The sequence below is a fragment of the Diospyros lotus genome, chromosome 7 (assembly GCF_014633365.1).
Source record: "Diospyros lotus cultivar Yz01 chromosome 7, ASM1463336v1, whole genome shotgun sequence".
Classification (NCBI taxonomy): domain Eukaryota; kingdom Viridiplantae; phylum Streptophyta; class Magnoliopsida; order Ericales; family Ebenaceae; genus Diospyros; species Diospyros lotus.
Window position 1 is genome coordinate 15,174,836 of NC_068344.1, and position 19,337 is coordinate 15,194,172.

General features: G+C 36.7%; 1 protein-coding gene across 1 annotated transcript in view; it reads left to right on the top strand.

Annotated features, from left to right (window-relative positions):
* Nucleotides 1-19,337, top strand: part of LOC127806180 (nuclear pore complex protein NUP88) — a 46,615-nt gene that overhangs the window by 22,128 nt on the left and 5,150 nt on the right. Inside the window, exons 4-6 of the mRNA XM_052343295.1 lie at nucleotides 7,202-7,346; nucleotides 8,050-8,111; nucleotides 8,696-8,909. Coding sequence (XP_052199255.1) covers nucleotides 7,202-7,346; nucleotides 8,050-8,111; nucleotides 8,696-8,909 — 421 coding nt within the window. The remainder of the gene's footprint in view (nucleotides 1-7,201; nucleotides 7,347-8,049; nucleotides 8,112-8,695; nucleotides 8,910-19,337) is intronic.

The window sequence follows — 19,337 nt, forward strand, 5'->3', positions numbered from 1 at the left end:
CACCATTCTATTATGGAGTATATGGATAAGAAGATTGGTGTAAAATGCCTTGAGTTTCCATAAATGTTGTAAATTGCGAGGAGAAATATTTTGGAGCATTATGGAACAAATGGTTTTGCCAAACTAAGTCTTTATTTCAGCACAAAATGTTTGAAATATGGAAAACAATTTTGAATGACTTTTCAATAAGAAGAGCCAAGTACAATGAGAATAGTCGTCAACAAAGTAAGAAAAACCCAAAGTAGATTGAACTTGACTAGGACCCCATACATCCATGTGAATAAGAGAGAAAGGGGACTCAGCTTTATTGGAGACGTGACGGGGAAAATGACTACGAGGGTGCTTTCCACGTTAATAGGACTCATAATTGAAAACAGATAAAGAGGATAAACTTGGAACCAATTTCTTGAGTTTAGAGAGACTCGGGTGACCAAGGTGATGATGGAGGAGCTGAGAGGTGATACTGGTGCAAGCTACCGATGAACTAGGCGCAATCAGATGGTAGTGACCCACTCTTGCCCGATACCAATTGTCCGCCCCATCCCTTGGTCCTGTACACAAACAGAGTTAGGAGTGAAGGTGACTAACCAGTTAGTTTTAGTGAGCTGACTTAACTAAAATTAAATTAAAAGGACTACTAGAGACATATAAAACATAATTTAAGGATAAAGACGAGGTGGGTGTGGTTTGGCCTATCCCTTTAACTGTAGTTTTGGTGCCATCAGCCAAGGTAACATTGGACAAGGTATTAGAATAGGTAAGGAGGAAAAAAGTTCATTACCACACATATGGTCAGTAGCGTCAGAATCTATAATCCGAGAACCAAGAGATGGGCCTTTAACAACGCAAGCAATAGGATTACCAGAGTGAGGCTACTGTGTGGCCTGGAATTTCAAGAAAGCATCATACACAGTTGCACACATAGGTATCAACTGTGAACCCAGTGGAGACAGGGCAGGTGTAGGATCACTCTAAAACACATTAGCTGCACTGGTAGATGATGCAAGCGGAGTAGCTGGTCGACCATGTTTCTTCTAGCTTTTTTCCTCGAGATGACCCATTTTCTTGCAAAATGGTACACTGTGGACTTGGGCTACTATTATTACGTCCTTTGTTCCCTCCTAAGTTGGAGGCTTGAGATACAAGAGCCGAAGATTTGGTTGGAGGAACAACAGTAGAGGAAGAGGACACCATGCACACTTGACATGTTCAGCAACCTTTTAAAAGAGTCCTTCATGGTAGGATTAGTGGAGCTGGTCAGGATTTGATACTTGATGGCGTCAAATTCCTGTTTCAGTCCAGAGAGAGCAATACCCATGAAAAACTTCCCTTTTTTGGCAATCTGTTCAGTGAGGGTCGTAGTAAGAGGAAGAAGAGTATCAAATTCTTGCATGAGTGTGCAATCCTGCCCTAGATAAGATTCTATGGATGTCTCTTACTTGAGATTCTTGATATTGGAGACCACAATATACAAGCGTTGGATATCATTTGTATAGCACGCTTCGGCTTCCTTTCGTATGTTAACACAAGTTTCAAATGGGCAAAAGAGTTGCAAGATTGATGGATCAATGGACTGCCATAGGATACTGCATAACTGGACATCAACTTGTTCCCATCTAGCCTGGTTGGTTGCCGACACACTTTCAACCTTTGTGGTAAGATAATCAGTTTGGCCTTGTCATTTGAACCACATTTTGACATAGACTGCCTATGAGAAATAGTTGATAGACCCTATCAACTTAATAGTGGTGATGTTGGGTATCTTGAGATTAGAGACAACAAAGGTTTGAGAGGCAACAGAGGCATCAGATGTTAAAACGGAAGTACCAGAGACAGAGATGGTGTCATTGAGGTTAGACATGGCAAGGGTTTTGACAAAGGAGATGGGCTTAGAGGGTGTCGGAGGTCCGATCTGGAGTGGTCAGAGGCGAGACAACAACAGATGCGCCGATGCGTGGAGGCGGAAGCAGTCTGTGTGCGGTGGTGCATGGCTTTGCAGATGGCCGCACAACATTAGGGGTCAGCCGATTTGGAGATTTCGAGGATGATGGTATGGTTGGTTTTTTGAAATAACACCGATCAACGTGCTAATAGGTTTGGCCGGTTGTAGTCAGTAGAAAAATTAGGGTTTGATTTCATTAGAAATAGACACATAAGGGGATTTTTAGGGTTTTCTCAACATAGGCTCTGATACCATGTGAGAGTGATTGTGAGAGAAAACTTGAAAGATTAGCCTCTCAATTCTATTATTTATAGGGTAATTACAATCAATGATGGAACTAATCATGGAGATAATTACAGATCATGGGTATAATTACAGCCTAGGTAATTACCCTAATTATCAGCTAATCACCAGTTGACTATATACACATTTTATATATGGAAGAGAATAAATCTCATAAGTTCCTTTGAGAGTTTGAAGTTTTCATCTAGTATGAAGCCATTGGTAGAAGAATTTTTTGATATCATGCCTAATGAGCTCCCTTGTGACCTGCCACCTACGAGGGATATCTAGCATGCCATCGATCTAGTTCTCGGATCACAATTACCTAATATGCCCCATTGTAGGATGAACCCAAAAGAGCGAGCTAAATTGAATAGACAAGTGGGAAGACCTTTTGAGTATAGGATTTGTTCGATATAGCTTTAGCCCTTGTGTCATACCTGTTCTTTTAACCCCAAAGAAGGATGGATCTTGGAGAATGTGTGGATAACAGAGCCATTAATAAAATCTCCATCAAGTATCAATTTCTTTTTCCAAGATTAGAGGATATATTGGTTGGTTCTAGTTGGTTTTCTAAGATAGTACTTTCTTCCTTGTAGTAAGACAACAAATGCTTCTAGTGTTGCTAAATTGTGCTTTAGAAAAATTGTTAAGTTGTATGGTTTGTCATCTTCCATTGTATTTGATAGAGATGCCAAATTTGTTAGTTATTTTTGGAAGACACTATGGAAACTATTTGGGACAAGTTTGAAATTCACTTTTGCCTTCCATCCCCAAACTGGTGGACAAATTGAAGTTGTGAATTGTAGTTTGGGAGACTTCCGTAGGTGTCTTATAGGAGAGAAGCTTGGTAATTTTGGGATTTGGTTTTGCTAACTGCTGAATTTTCCTATAACAACTGTACTAATATGTCCATTGTTAAAAGTATTTTTGAGATTGTTTATGGTTATTCTCCTCACACCCTATTGATCTTGTATCCTTACCCTCAGATGCCCAAATTTTTGAGTCTATTGAAAATTTTGCCCAACACATCCATGACCTACATGTTGAGATTATAAGGAAAATTGCAATAAGTAATGTTGACTATAAACTTGTTGCTAATGTATATCGTAGGGCTTGAGAATTTAATGAATATGATTATGTTATGGTTCGTATTCACCCTAGAGCACTTGCCTAAGCATTCCTTTAAGAAATTGCATGCTTGAGCTAGTGGCCCCATTCCTATCATTTGAAAACTTGGACCTGATGCTTATTTACTTAACTTATCTAATAATATAAATGTTAGTCCTGTTTTAAATGTGGAAGATTTAACTCCTCATTGAAGCACATTTGAGCCTCCTCTCTTGCCTGCTAGTGTTCCCGTTGGTCACTAGGTTCCTTGTATCCCACACATACTGTAGCAAAATGATGTGATTGATTTTGTGCTTGACGATGAGATTGTGTCTTCTTCTCGTGGTAGTGGTTATTGTTGCTTTCTTGTCAAATGGAAAGGTTGATTGGATTCAAATAACACTTGGATTACTAAAAAAGATTTTTCGAGTCCTAGTTTTTGAGCTATTGGAGTGGTATCTACAGTCCAACTCGTCAAAGTCGAGCTCTTTTCAATCGGGGGAGAATGATGAAGATCATAGAAATAAATATTTTAGGAAACAATATTTTAGGCATAAAAATAAAAATTAATATTGTTTATTTATTTTAATTTGTTCCCTAGTTTCTTTTGATTTCTTTTATATCCTAGAATCCTAATTAGATTGGGATTATCTTTATAATATAGAGGAGATTTTGATGAATAATATTGAATATTGATATTGCTCTTGAGTAATCAGGATTACTCTTGTTTCTTTGGTTTAGGTTCTACATTAGATGGTTTTATAGGCATCCAAAATTCTCTTTTAGCTTTAAAGGGATTTTACAATCATGTAAAATTTTGGACATAGTACACAATCTTCTACTTAAACTATCCTGCGTTGATTTATGCATAACATCTTCAATAGTCTCCCCCTTTTTTGAATAGTTGATCTAAGATATCTAGACTAGCATTTTCTAAGAATAACTTGTCTTCAAGTCTTAATGCAACATCATCCACACTTTTTATTGAACTTACCTTTCCATATATTCGGTTTTGGACTTGCTCAACTTGAAATATATGTCTACAAATAACATACACCAAAGGAGATTATAGTTGCTGCTTCTTTTGTCTCATATATCAAGATAATATTATCTGCAAATAACATACACCAAGGTATCTCTTCTTGGATGTAATTTTGGGTTAAGCCATCGCAAGAACAAGCATCTCTTCTTGGATGTAATTTTGGGTTGAGCCATCACAAGAACAAAGAAGTTGAAGGCTCAGCAGTGCAAACTTTTGATGTAATCCAATTGTAACTGGAAAAGCCTTAATATCTCCTCCACAGGTCCTAACACGTATATGAGTGATACATGTCCTTAATAACTTGTATACGAGTGATCCAATTTCCTTTCTTTTCCAAAATCCTCCATAAGACTTCTGTGTGGACTTCTGTTTATATATGGACCTTTCTATTAGATGCTTTATAAGTAGATGGCTTCCTCTTACCTACTTGGCATAAAACTAAATTTGGTTCTCTCCTTAATCTTTGGTTAATCATTCTTATAGGTTGTAGCTCATTAGCTTGATCCTTTTTTAATTTTTATTAACTGAAAGGAAAATTCTATAGAACAGCTATAAGACCAGTCTTGTTATATGGCTCAAAATGTTGGGCAGTCAAATACCAGTATGAGTAAAAGACGAGCATAGCGGAGATGAGGATGCTAAGATGGATGTGCGGCCATACAAGAAAAGATAAAATTAGAAATGAGATTATTCGTAATAAGGTAGGAGTAGTGCCAATCGAGGAGAAGATGAGAAAGACTAGACTAAGATGGTTTGGTCATGTGAGAAGGAGACCAAGAGACGCTCTTGTTAGGAGAATTGATGAAATAAAACAATTATTCAAAAAAAGAGGTAGAGGCAGACCCAAGAAGACTTTTTGAGAGACATTAAAGTTTGATATGAAGTATATGGGCCTAAATGAAAATATGACAAAAGATATAAATACATGGAAGTCTAGAATTCATGTAACCGATCCCCCATAGTGGGATAAAAGCTGGATATGTTGTTGTTGAACGTTTCCTTTATTCTTGTAAATCAGAACTAGAGTGCTTTTCTCTGCTAGCTAAGCATTATCTTTGATTTAAGGATCACAGTAAATAATTTCATTATCCAAAAAAAAGTTCTCTTCTCCATGCATTTCCGAGCTTCGATCTGTATATTATTCGGCCCAATTCATCTTTCCACATCTTTTTGATAGGTTGCCTAACATTTTTCAGAATTGTGAACCATTTTTTTTTCTAGAGAACATGTAATTCCTTTATTTTTCAGAGCTACTAAAATGTCCCATCACGACAGTTTTTCTGCTCTTTTGTTAAATAATTTTGAGTACTCCTTCCATCTTTCTTTGATTGCCCTCACTTACAAGCACTTTTTGTTTGTCTTTTATTGACATGTCTAAGTGTGATTATTCTATTATTTTTCTATTGGTCACGTTGTCAATAAGGGTATCCAAAAATTAGACCTGCACCTGACATTTCTGTCATCTTAATGTAATTTATTTCTTTTTCTTTTTCTTGCAAATTTATTTCTTTTTCAGGAATGATTATGTATAATATCCAAAAATGAGAGTCTAAATTGACCAATTAAAATTGATTTTTAATGCCCTAATTTTCCAATTATTCATAGGCTTAAATAATGCAAAAGCAGCCCAAATGAGCAACCCAAATTTTGCCTGTTTTATCCTCCTTGATACGGCAGTTCTTTGTAACCTTTTTCTTTACAGTGCTTTTTTTTTTTTTCCCTCAGCCCAATTTTTCTCCTGATTTTTCCACTCAATATCTCTTTTCCTATGCCATGTCACCCACTCATTCTTATCCTACAACCATTCTTTTCCTTCTGCTATAACAGCTATTTTTGGATTAGTTTTATCATTTCTTGTTGCGTGTGAATGGAATGTTGGACATTTAAAATATGATATTATGGTTTATTAATTTTGATTGTGTATATTGCATTTCATTATATATACATAAAATTTATGTGTCCCTATTGTGTTGTGTCTGGCATTTTTCTGAAATTGGCATATCTGTGCTTGTGTTGTATTTGTACTGCATGTCCATGTCCATGTTTTATAGTTGCCGTTTAGGTCATGACTTAGAGAGTTATTCATTTCGGCATTTGATTGTAATATGGGGAAAACTGAAAATAATGCTGATCATGTCTGAGTTCTTTTTTTTTTCTTCTTCTTCTTGAGCCACTGCCAATCTATTAGAATTTTCATTTTTTTTTTGTTTGCTGCATGCAATGCATTGGTGTTGAGTGACCTGATCTGATCATGTAGCATTATGGTCCACCCGATATATGATGGATTGCTGTAATTTTAAAGTGTATAGTTTTATTTTTCCTACATTCCATAGAGGACCACCCAGTGAAGTAGGCTGCACTAAAGGGACATGAGATCCAGTCCTAATAAGTTACCTATAAAAATTGGTTGTCTTTCTAGAATGTGGGGAGAGAGAGTGAGTCTTGGCAGCTGTAGTAAGATTGCTCTTTTGTGATTGAAAGATCACAGGTTTGAGTTGTGGAAACAGATTTTTTGCCCCCCCAGAAAACAAGCAAGGGTAAATCTGCATACAAAATGTCTCTCTTTGACCTTCCCACAATGGGGAGCCTTGTGCACAGGGGGCACCCTTTCTAGCATGCAGGAAATATTGGTTATTGATATAAATTTCCTTTTTTTTTTTCATGTCATTTTCTTTTTGTCTTTTTGATTGTTTTCCTGAGCATGCCAAATCCAAATTTCCTCTTACCATAGGATGTAATTGCTTCTTAGTTCTTAGTTTCTCAAAACTCATAAATGATGCCCTTCATTTGGAATTTGATTGATAATGTTATTTTTCTTTTTGCAGACTTTTTGATTTATCCTCGGCTTTTGCACAACCAGAGCAGGAATTTTATTTACAGCCTGTGGAAGCGGGGAGATGCAAGAATGCGGCATCAATCTGCCCGGTTGATTTTTCTTTTGGAGGTTCCCACTTGTGGGATAGATTTTCTGTAAGTTCAATTGGATGTTGTAATGATGCTTGATCTTCAATGAATTGTTGGTAATGTGTATTTATTGGTGCCGTCATGCATCTGAAGATGAATGACAAGGGCTCAGATCAAATAAATGCATCAGTTGAATCTTGGAATATATATGATGGAGCTCATTATTGGCTTGTTTTATTAATGAATCAACGGTAGTGTGGTCTTAAAATCTATGGACAGTTGGCACTTACTAAAATATATATTTATATAAATATAGATATTTATGAAGGTAAAAAACATGAATATTATTTATTCCAACTAATACCATTATCACTGCTTAAACCATATCACCTCTGCTGTTGCTATTTGTTTTTCTGGTATTATGGTGTTACTTTATTGAAGTCAGGCATATGTGAATTCAATTGAAAATCTCCTGTTTTATCTGATTTTGTGTCCAGGAATATTTTCTCTGTACTCTTGAGACTTTTGTCACTAGTTGCTATTAACATTCTTTGTTCAATCAAGTGCAAGTTGTTTCTCTTGTTATGTTCTCAGTGTACCGTTCATGCTCATGCATTCTCTCCTTATATCTCATATCAATATCCCTTAGGTATTATCTAGTGCTGCTGAAGTTGATGCATTCGTTAATATACCTTGTTATTGAGATTGCTTATGGTTTTGAATATTGAAGGATTCAATTATCAAGTAACAGCTCTATTCCTTCTTGTAGGTCTTTGTTCTATTTAGTGATGGTTCAGTTTATGTCCTTTGCCCAGTTGTTCCTTTTGGAAGGTAACCCTCGTCTCAATTGTGTTTGCTCTCAATAATTGTTTGAGAAAAGTAGTTAGTTAGTGCTTAGGCCTGGAATCAGCAATAATATCATTATATGTTTAGCACTTTCGCTTATTATTTTTTATCTTTGGATTACAGCAATTCGGCTTATTAGACACTTGTGATACTTGAATTTGGTATCATTATCCAGATTTCATTAATTCATTACCTAGCAATACATGCAAATAATATCAAAGTGTATTCCTTATTAATAGTCTACTCTGGCACCTCTTGTATGAAAACTTTTCTTATCTTTTTTATATGTTAAATTGCAACTTGCTTTTTAGATAAAATGCCTTATTCTGTTTCATGTTTTGCTTCAATGCTAAAATTTTTAACCATAATAACCACTGAATTTCATTGCATTCGTAAAAGTCATAAAGTATCTGATGACTGAGATTCTCTTCATGCCCCAAATCCTTTCTAGTTGGGCTTGGTGATGATGGTCTATCGTGATGGCATAGTTTAAGGACTTGTCAAATTGTCTATTTTTGCACTCTTGCTAGTGTTTTAGGTAGGATTCTAAGCATTTTGTTCTACAACAGCGTGCACAAATTGGAGTCTGTATTGGAGATATATACTGATGCTCAAACATTTGGGCTGAAATCTACCCATCCAATAGCTGTTAGAAATTCTAATCTGGCAATCTCTTGGTTGGAGGCAACCTTCCCCGAGTTTACTCTGCAAGCAACAGGAGAAAATCTTCATGCACTTAAAGCACAACCATATGCTTTATTTGATGCGTCAGTAGTATTGCAGGTATTGATCTTCTATTACTTCATTTTCTGTTGTAGTTGATTTACTGGGTTTAGATTTGATCATATTTGAAGAGGAACAAGGACTTTAAATTTTAACGTTTGATAGGATATTTAAGTGTTTGATTTAATCTTATTTTGTTTTGATTTATTATATTTGGTTTAGGTTTTAGAATCATATTTTGTTCGGATTTTAGATTCTTAGACTTTAAGTTAGGTTTTTATCTTTTATTGAGATGATTATTTCGTAATTATGTTATAGTTAGGATTGGAATTCAGCCTTTAAATAGGCATAGGATGTTTATTGAAATTCCACCGGCTTTAATTATTTGAATACAAGTGATATTGTCCTGCTTGATTTCTCTCTCGTCCCTTCATTCACGCTTCTTCAAGTACTTATTCTCTTCTCCTCCCCCTACTTCCTTCTATCTTCTATTTTTTGACTGTAATGCATAAAATTTGGTATCAATCAAACACCAATTTCTGAGTTTTCGTCTACTTTATCATTCATCAGTTTTCAAACTCAGAAAACTTCAGAAAATCAACAGGACATTGCTAACTCTTTGTTGGAGATAATCCAACACCGCTGCATCGAAGCCTCATTATCCCATCCCTGATCACAACAAAACAAAGTAACAAAACCAACATCTTCACCATCATCAACAGAAACACGACAATATAAATCTATCATACTATCAAGCCAACAACAATTTCAACAGGAACTATCAAATCAATGAGACCAAGCTTCACTGAGCCAAGCCAAAATCGTTGGAATCCCAGACACTCCCACTCAAGTTTTGTAGAGATCAAAGTCCTAATCAAAGTTGTTGATGCCCCCAGATAAGCATCAAAAGCCTTTGACTTGCTGAACTAGCCATTATCAAGGCATCAGAAGCTCCAGTCAACATTTCTCCTCTTTGACAAGAGCTTTGCACTAGTCAGTGCACGACCATGAAACTGAAACCAGACACCCCTTGCTGGTTGTCTCCCACCAGGGCTATTAACAATTATGGCACACACTGTCAATGTGAAAGAAGAAGAGGAAGAAAAATTGAGAGAAAACTGAGAAGAAAGAATTGATCTCCCCAATTATTAATCAGGATCTCAAATGATACAATGAGATTAGTTGAGTTTAAATACTACTCAACAGGATCTCTAACAAACTAACTGTTACTGACAGCTGGCAGTAACAAAATGAGCAGATAACTGCTGTTTGTTGAAACAGAACAAAACTAACTAGCCACATAAGCAACTGAGAATAAAGCTGCCTATTACTAAGAACAAAACTACATCATCTTCTCTTCTGTCCTCTTATTTGTGGACAGCAAGAACTAGGACTATCTTTAACAGTCAACACCATCACTGAAATCTGAAATCTTTGTCACAACACTTGTTACAAACTCCAATCAATCTCTCACAATCGCACAACCTGATTGCCTTTTTTATCTTTTCTTTGTGAACTCACATATCCAACAACACAATTCCTCAACTTGAGCACAAATTTGTGCCTATACCTGATCTAGGCACATTCACATTGAGCTTGATGTTTCCTTTAATCCAAGCCAAAATAAAGCCCCAAAACTACAATCTATAAGTGATATTTTCTTCTCTTTAAGTTGTTAGCTGTTTCAAGAAATGGATGAACATTTGATCATGTTGAAGAAATAAAAACAAGACTGAGCCGGGCCTTGAAGATTCCAAGATAATCATCCATTATCATCTTCCTATTTATTTTGTTTTATTTATTTTTTGCTTTGTATTATCTTGTATTATTTCTTAGATTTATCTTTTTTAGTGTTGTAATCTAGATAATAGGGATGTAATCTAGTCCTAAATCTTAGGAGAATTCTTAGGAAACTACTTGTATAAATATTTATGATTCGTATCAATAAAACGTGTGGCAATACGGCTTCCCTTTCTCCTTTTCTACAAGATATCAGAGCCTCGTTAATAGGCTAATACAGTAAACCCTAGTGCCTTTATTGCACAGCCACTTCCTTTTGTCCAAAGTGTCATCATTGCACTGTTCAAGTCGGAACTCCTCTGTCCGGCCATCATCTTGCAGCAGCACCACCACCACTAGGTTCGCCATCTCCAGATCGGCCAACCCCAGAAAAATCACCGGTGATCGGAACCCCACTAGCTGCCACGCGCTGCCATCTAAGCTCGCTCCGACCCCACGCACTGGCGCGTGAAGGCGAGTTCGCCTGCCGTTCACTTCTAGCTCCTCTAGATTTATCCTCTGACGTCTTTTAAGCCCATCCCTGGTGTCGAAATCCTTTGTGTTCGTGTTCCTTCGTGTTCATACCTTTGTGTTCAACTGTCTGTTTCCCTCATCCATCATGTTAGATAGTTCAACAACAACAAATCCAACTCCGACAGTCACCACCGGAGACATCCTTCCATTGGATCAGCCCCTTATTGCTGGAGAGTTACCAGGCATTCATCCATCCTATCGGTTAGATGGTAGGAACTTCCTCCAATAGTCTTAGCTGGTTAAGACGCTTCTTAAAGGGTGAGGAAAAAGCAGCCACCAGTTAGCAAACCCTCCAGTAGCTAACGATTCCAGCTTCAATACATGGGATGTGGAAGATTCCCGCATCATGTCATGGTTGTGGAGTTCGATGCAACTGGAGATTAGCAAGAACTTCATGTTCCTTAATACTGCCCGTGAAGTTTGGGAGATCGTACATGAGACCTACTCGCAAGTTAGGGATGTATCAGTGATCTTTGATGTTAAAATAGAGATCAATGGTACCAAACAAGGCCATGCAACTATCACCGAATACTACAATTTGATGAGAGGTCTTTGGTTAGAGCTTGATCAATATCAAGCCATTAAGATGGTATGCCAAGACGACATTGCCACTCTCAATCGAATCCTTGAACGGGACCGGATAGTAGAGTTCCTAGCAGGCCTAAATCTCGAGTTTGATCAGGTTTGAATACAAGTCCTTGGTAAGGATAAGTTACCTAATTTAAATGAAGTTTTTGCTATTGTTAGGAGTGAAGAGAATAGAAGATCTGCCATGCTTTCTGTCCTTAGCACAGAAGGATCGGCCTTGGTTAGCAAGCAAGATGGAGGCGACAACAAATTTGGAAAAACAGCATACCAGGCTCCTAGAAGGTTGGATTATATAGGCCTAGGGGTCAGAACCGAACCTCCAACCGTGATGGACAATGGTGCACGTTTTGTAGGAAGGCAAGGCACACTAGAGAAATCTGTTTTAAGCTACATGGAAAGGAGGCTGTGTTAAGCAGGATAGGAGGATTCAAGAACATGGGGCAGCATCAAGGCTATTTATCTAACAAAGATCTAGAAGAGGAGGCAACAAAGAAAGATATTTCAGAAGTAGAAGAATCTACACAACTGAATCCAGAGGAATCAGGCAAACTAAAAGCTTTCCTTCGGACATTCCAAGATGGAGCCTCATGATCTTTGGTGCAGCAAGGTAACCATTCCTTTGAGTCTTTCATTGCTTCTAAAACTGACAAGAATAGCATATGGATCCTAGATTCGGGAGCTATCGACCACATGACTCCTAACATTCAGTTTTTTGAAACATATGAAGCTCTTGAACCCACTAAACAAATCACAATTGCCGATGGTACTACTATCCCTATAGTAGGAAAAGACAAAGTATCATAAATTTTTTGGCTACCACTTAACCAAGTTCTTCATGTCCCAAGCCTAACAACAAGTTTGATCTCTATTACCAAACTAACCAATGATTTAAATTGCTTTGTTGTTTTCTCACCACACGTGTAAGTTTCAAGACAAGGGCACGGGGAAGACGATTGGTGTGGCTAGGGTTCACAATGGGCTCTACATCTTGGATGGGAAGGGTGAAGGCTCTATAAGGAAGCAACATAGTTTGGCCTACTCCTCCTCTCAGTCTGCCTCTAACCTTTTTGCTATAAGGCTTCATCATTTTAGATTAGGACATCCCTTATTTATTGTGTTAAAACAAATGTTTTTGTCTTTATTCAATTCCTTAGATCCTAGCAATTTTCAATGTGATGAATGTATTATTGCAAAACATTATCGAGTTTCTTATTCTATTAGCAATAAATTTACTTCTATGCCATTCCATTTGGTTCATTCTGATGTTTGGGGGCCATCCAAAATACCTAATTATTCTGGGGCAAAGTGGTTCATTACATTTATTGATGATTGTTGGGTGTTTCTTCTAAAAGAAAAGCCTGCCATAGGATCATTGTTACCCTCATTTTGTAAAATGATCCACACCCAATTTGGCACTCCTATCAAACGATTTCGCACTAACAATGCCTGGGATTATTTTAACATCCACTTGTATAACTATTTTCAGAAGGAAGGCATTGTTCATTAGTCATCTTGTATTGATACTCCCCAATAAAATGGGGTGGCAGAGAGAAAGATGAGGCATTTTCTCAATGTTTCACGAAGCATCCTTCATCACCATCATGTGCCCAAATATTTTTTGGGGGAAGTAGTTCTGACAGCCATATATGTCATCAATAGGGTGCCTTCTAGGGTTATTAATGGCCTTAGTCCTTTCCAAAAGTTAATGACCTTTTTTCCTGAAATAAATCACCATACACTATTGACCCTAAGGTGTTTGTCCATATCCTTAAAATTCACAGGGATAAATTGGACCCTAGAGCTCTTAGATGTGTGTTTCTTGGGTATTCTCCTACTCAAAAGGGTTATAAGTGTTATCATCTTGAATCTCAAAATTATATGTCTCTAAAGATGTCACATTCAATGAATCCCAGCCTTTCTTTGAGTCTACCCCAGTCAGACCAACCATCATTGATCAACTTGACCTAGATTGGGAAAATCTTAACCCTACCCTTGAAACAACACCATTAGGCACTGATTTCTCTCACCCTTCAGTTTCTGCCTCTCCAATCTTACCCAATTCTCTTGGGGAGGAGGAAGGTTCTGGACATGTTGGTACTATTAGATACAAATGCTCTCCCTATGTCTATAAGAGACGGCAGCCCATTGGTGATCCTCAGCCACACTTGACATTAACTCTAAACCTGAGTTTGGATAGCACACCAGGTGAGAACCCCACATCTAGCAATCCTAACCCAAACTTAACGTTTTTGGAGCATACAGACCTTGACCTTCCCATTGCTATTCGAAAAGGGGTTAGGGCATGTACTAAACACCCATTGGCCAACTACTTATCCTACCATTGCCTATCACCTGCCCATAAAAGTTTCTTGACTTCTTTGGATGCAATTGCCATTCCCAAATCCGTAGAGGAAGCCATGAGAGATGTCAACTGGAAAGCAACCATGATGGAAGAGATGAAGGCACTAGAAAAGAACCATACCTAGGAACTGGTAACTAGACCAAAGGATGTAAAACCGGTGGGATGTAGATGGATCTTCAATTTAAAGTACAAAGCTGATGGATCACTTGATAGGTATAAAGCACGACTGGTTGCCAAGGGCTATACTCAGTCCTATGGCATTGATTATTTGGAAACATTTGCCCCTGTTTCCCGGATGACAACTGTTAGAATCCTCTTAGCATTGGCATCTACCTATGGATGGAAATTACAACAATTTGATGTCAAGAATGCATAATTGCATGACAACCATAGTTGTTAAAGGCACACCTAGGCGCCAGTTCAGCGCCTCGCCTGGGCCGAGGTGAGGCGATTTTAGTGAGGCGCCGAGGCGAGAGGCGTGCTTAGGCGCGCCTCATGAAACCTAGGTATGAAACCTAGGTTTTAATTAAAATCTAGGTAGCCCAATTCCTCCCCTCTTCTCAGTTTTAACATGTATATATTACAATATATTTACATTTTTTTAGTTTAAGTAAATGTCCACATTTTCTTTTATTTATATTTTACCTTCTATTTACTTTAATACATAAATGTAAATAAGAAAGTACCCCCCATTTGGATTCAATAAAAATATCTAAAAAATCAAAATCTATAAGAATAAGAAAATAGAATTTTGATTTTAGTACAAACTCAGATTTGGCGATTTTACTACCCCCAAAATACATACCTACTATTTCTTGAAAAATTCATTTAAAATAATTTTAATAACAATGAATATTAGTTATCAAAATACCGGGAGATAGTTTTTCAAAATGAAAACATTTTCTTATATGTCTCCTTGTAATGTGTTAATCTTCCAGACTTAGAAAAAAAGCATTTTTCAAAATGAAAACATTTTCTTGATTGAAGGGGATGATAAAGATATTGACCTTGATGTTGATGATCTCCTTGATGATGATTGATTAAAACTTCTTTATTGATTGTGGACTTGTAGTGTTTATATGTTTGTTTAGAACTTTGCATGATGATTGGTACTTGTTTGAGTTTGAGACTTTAAGTTTGAACTTTGATGATGTTTCTAGTTTAGAATTTGCATGATGAATGAATCAACTTTGATGATGTTAGTTTAGAATTTGAAGATAATGAATTATTAATGATATGCGTGTGTTATTATTGATAATTTGATATTTTTTTATAGTTTTACAAGATTTTGAGTTTTTTTTCTAAAAGGTGCGCCTCGCTTCACAAAGGCGCGCCTCGCCTCGTGCACCTCAGGCTCCAGGACCCTTTGCGTCTCGCACCTTTTAGAACTATGATGATGACTTAGAAGAAGAATCTTCATGGATATGCCACCCGGATTCAAGCAAGAGCAAACAGGAACCAACCACGTGTTCAAACTCAAGAAAGCCTTGTATGGCCTCAAGCAATCCCCATGTGCATGGTTTGGTAGATTCTCAAAGGCCATGTTATCTATGGGGTATCACCAGAGTCAAGGGGACCATGCTTTATTCATCAAACACACAGGAAATAAGGTGACAACACTACTGGTATATGTGGATGATATAGTAGTAACAGGGAATGATTTACATGAACAAGGATGTCTTAAGGAAATCTAGCCTGAGAATTTGAAATAAAAGACCTTGGTCCATTAAGGTATTTATTGGGCATTGAAGTAGCACACTCAAAGGAAGGTATCTTCTTATCCCAAAGAAAATATGTACTTGATCTACTTTCTGAAACATGATTGCTAGGAGGAAAAGGGTCAAAATTCCAGTTGATCCAAATATAAAATTGGGGGTTAATACTGGAAGCAACAAAGAATAAAGGAAGATTTTAACGCCTGGTAGGGAGATTGATATATCTTTCACATACTCGGCTTGACATATCCTTTGTAGTCAGCCTAGTAAGTCAATTTATGCATAGCCCTACTGAAAAACACATGCATGCTGTGAGAAAGATTCTGAGTTATCTTAAAGCTACTCTAGGCAAAGGGATTCTATTCACTTCAGGGGGAGACCTAAGGATCCAAGGGTATACCGATGCTAATTATGGGGGCTCTCTTTTGGACAGGAGATCGACAATTGGATATTGCATATTCCTAAGAAGAAATTTGGTTTCTTAGAGGAGTGAGAAGCAAGGGGTGGTTGCTAGATCAAGTGCAGAAGCTGAATTTCAAGCCATGGCCTTGGGTGTGTGTGAACTATTATGGCTTCGGATTATCCTAGAAGACTTGAAGATTCCAATGACAAAGCCAATCGAATTGTTGGGAGATAATCAACAAGCTATCATCATAACTTATAATCCTGTTCAACATGACAAGACTAAGCATATAGAGATTGACAGGCGTTTCTTGAAAGAAAAGTTGGACTCAGGTACTCTACAAATGACCTATGTTCCATCTAATCAACAAGTGTCAGATGTCCTCACCAAAGGTCTCCATAGCACTCAGTTTGAAGCCTTAGTGAGCAAGTTGGGGATGACTGATATCCACTCCCTAGCTTGAGGGGGAGTGTTTAAGAAATAAAAATAGGACCGGGCTGGGCCTTGAAGATTCCAAGATAATCATGCATTATCATCTTCCTATTTATTTTGTTTTATTTATTTCTTGCTTTGTATTATCTTGTATTATTTCTTAGATTTATCTTTTAGTGTTGTAATCTAGATAATAGGGATGTAATCTAGTCCTAAATCTTAGGAGAATTCTTAGAAAACTACTTGTATAAATATTTCTGATTCGTATCAATAAAACGTGTGGGAATACCGCTTCCCTTTCTCCTTTTCTACAGATCACATATAAAAGTGGCTCATACCTAAATAGATTTTGTTCTTACAAGGCAAAAAGATTAGTTGTCTTGTATGGATACTTAAGTTATACCTGGAGAAACAATGATGATATAGATTTATTTTTGTCTTCCATACCAAAAAGTGGAGAAGAAATGATGATAAGAAACAAATTTTGAGAATCAAAGGGTGGGATTTGAAAGGTGTAAAACAACTTATTTTCAAGTAAAATGTGTGACAAAAGAGAGTAGATTTTGGAAGGTGAGACAAATCTAATGTGGAAGGAGATGGCTACTTGCAATTTGAAGCACAAAATAAATTGTTTTTGGAGAATCAAAAGAAAAAAACTCCTAACCAAAATGAGTCATGGAGGTGAAGGAGGCCCAAGAAAAAATCAAAACCATGAAAACCTACTCTTAACACTTGGCATACTAACTCTAATGAGGAAATTGGAAGTGTGTATTTTAGTCTAAAAAGGGGCAAAGAGGGCTGCCAATGAAGCAAAGTCAAATGCTTTATGAAAAATTGTACAACCAACTTAATTCAAAAACAGAGAAAGAGGTATAAAGTTAGCCAAAGCAAGGATAAAAAGAAGAGATTAGAGCCAAGGAAAGTGTAAAAAGATAAAAACCAAAACGTATTGGTAAATAAAGGAGCAATAAATGAGAGATGGAATGGGTATTTCTCAAAGTTATTCAATTAACATGGACAAACAAATAATACATTGTGAGATCTTATTGATTCTAACAACGACAAGGATTACATGTTCAATAGACGTATTTGTCTAAAAGAGGTGAAGCAACCCATAAAAGGGATAAAGAATGGTAAAGTAGCTGACTAGATGATATCCTAATAGAAACATGGGAGAAAAATGAATTTTGTGGTTAAATAAATTATTTAATCTGATCCTTAAATAGAGAGGATGCTTGATGAATGGAGAACAACTCTAGTGCCAATTTGTAAGAACAAAGGAGATATTCAAAGTTAAAGAAATTACAGAAGAATCAAGCTAATGAGTCACGCTATAAACTTGGGGGGAGAGTGACTGAGAAAAGGTTAAGAAAAGAAACTAAGGTGTTTGAAAACTAGTTTAGTTTTCATACTTAGTAGGTCAATAGTAGAGGCTATATACTTACTAATGTGCCTGATCGAAAGATATAGAGATAGATGAAAGGATCTAGATATGGGTTTAATAAATTTAGGAAAAACTTATGAGAAAGCAGTCCCTAGAGAAGGATCTAAATTTGGTGTTAACATATTTTATTTGTAGATGACATTCATGGAGATGAAACAAAAGAAGGCATGAATGCTACACTTGAGTATAGAGGAACACTATAAATCTAAAAGTTCTTAATTGGGCTAATTGACAACTGAATATATAAAATGTAAATTTAGTAAAATATTATGTCCTTAGGAGAATTAGAAGGGTAATATTGTGATAGGGATATAATAAATGGGTAATATTGTAATAGGCTTATATTAGTTTGTTAGGAGATATTTGTTTGTTTGTTATGAGCACATGGGTGCTGTTAAAAATTAGTTAAGGAGCTAGCTATGCCTATAAAAAGGCCCATTGTAAGAGGAGATGAACATGCTTGAATTGATTAAAGAAAATCTTATTCTCTCTCTACAATTCTCCCTCTCATTTTCTCTCTACTTCTCTCCCTCATTTCTCTCTACATCCTTCCCCAATTTCTGTCCAAATATCCCTCTAAACTTTCTGTTCTTAATCCTAAGCCTCTCGGATCCCTCCGAATGCCAATTTCAGCCCGTTATGAACATTAGGTTCATGACAAATATGTGTGGATGATGTTATGCTGAGACTTTAAAATCAAGTTATTCCAAGAAAAAATCAGTTCAAATATCTTGAATCAATCACCCACAAGGATGGAGAGATTAATGACAATGTTACCCATAAAATTAAGGTAGGATGGTTGAAATAGAAAAGTGTGTTCAGCATTTTATGAAATGGTAAAATTTTGTTAAAGCTAAACAATAAACAAATTAGGATGGCTATAAGATTGGCTTTGCTGTACAACACAAAATGTTGGATAATAAAGTACCAACATGCGCAAAATATGAGTGTCAAGGAGATGAGGATGTTACAATTGATGTGTGACCATACAAGAAAATGAGGTGATTTGTAATAAGGTTGGAGGGACTCCTATTGAAAAGAAGAGGCGAGAATTGATTAATATAGATTGGTCATATGAGAAGAAGGCCAATGGAGGCTCTTGTGAGGAATTGAATGGAATGGAATATGAATAAGTCTTTAGCAAAAGAGATGGGGGAAGACCAATAAAAATTTGGTAGGAAACTTAGTATGAGTCTTACAGTAGATATGGCCATATATGGAGATGATTGGT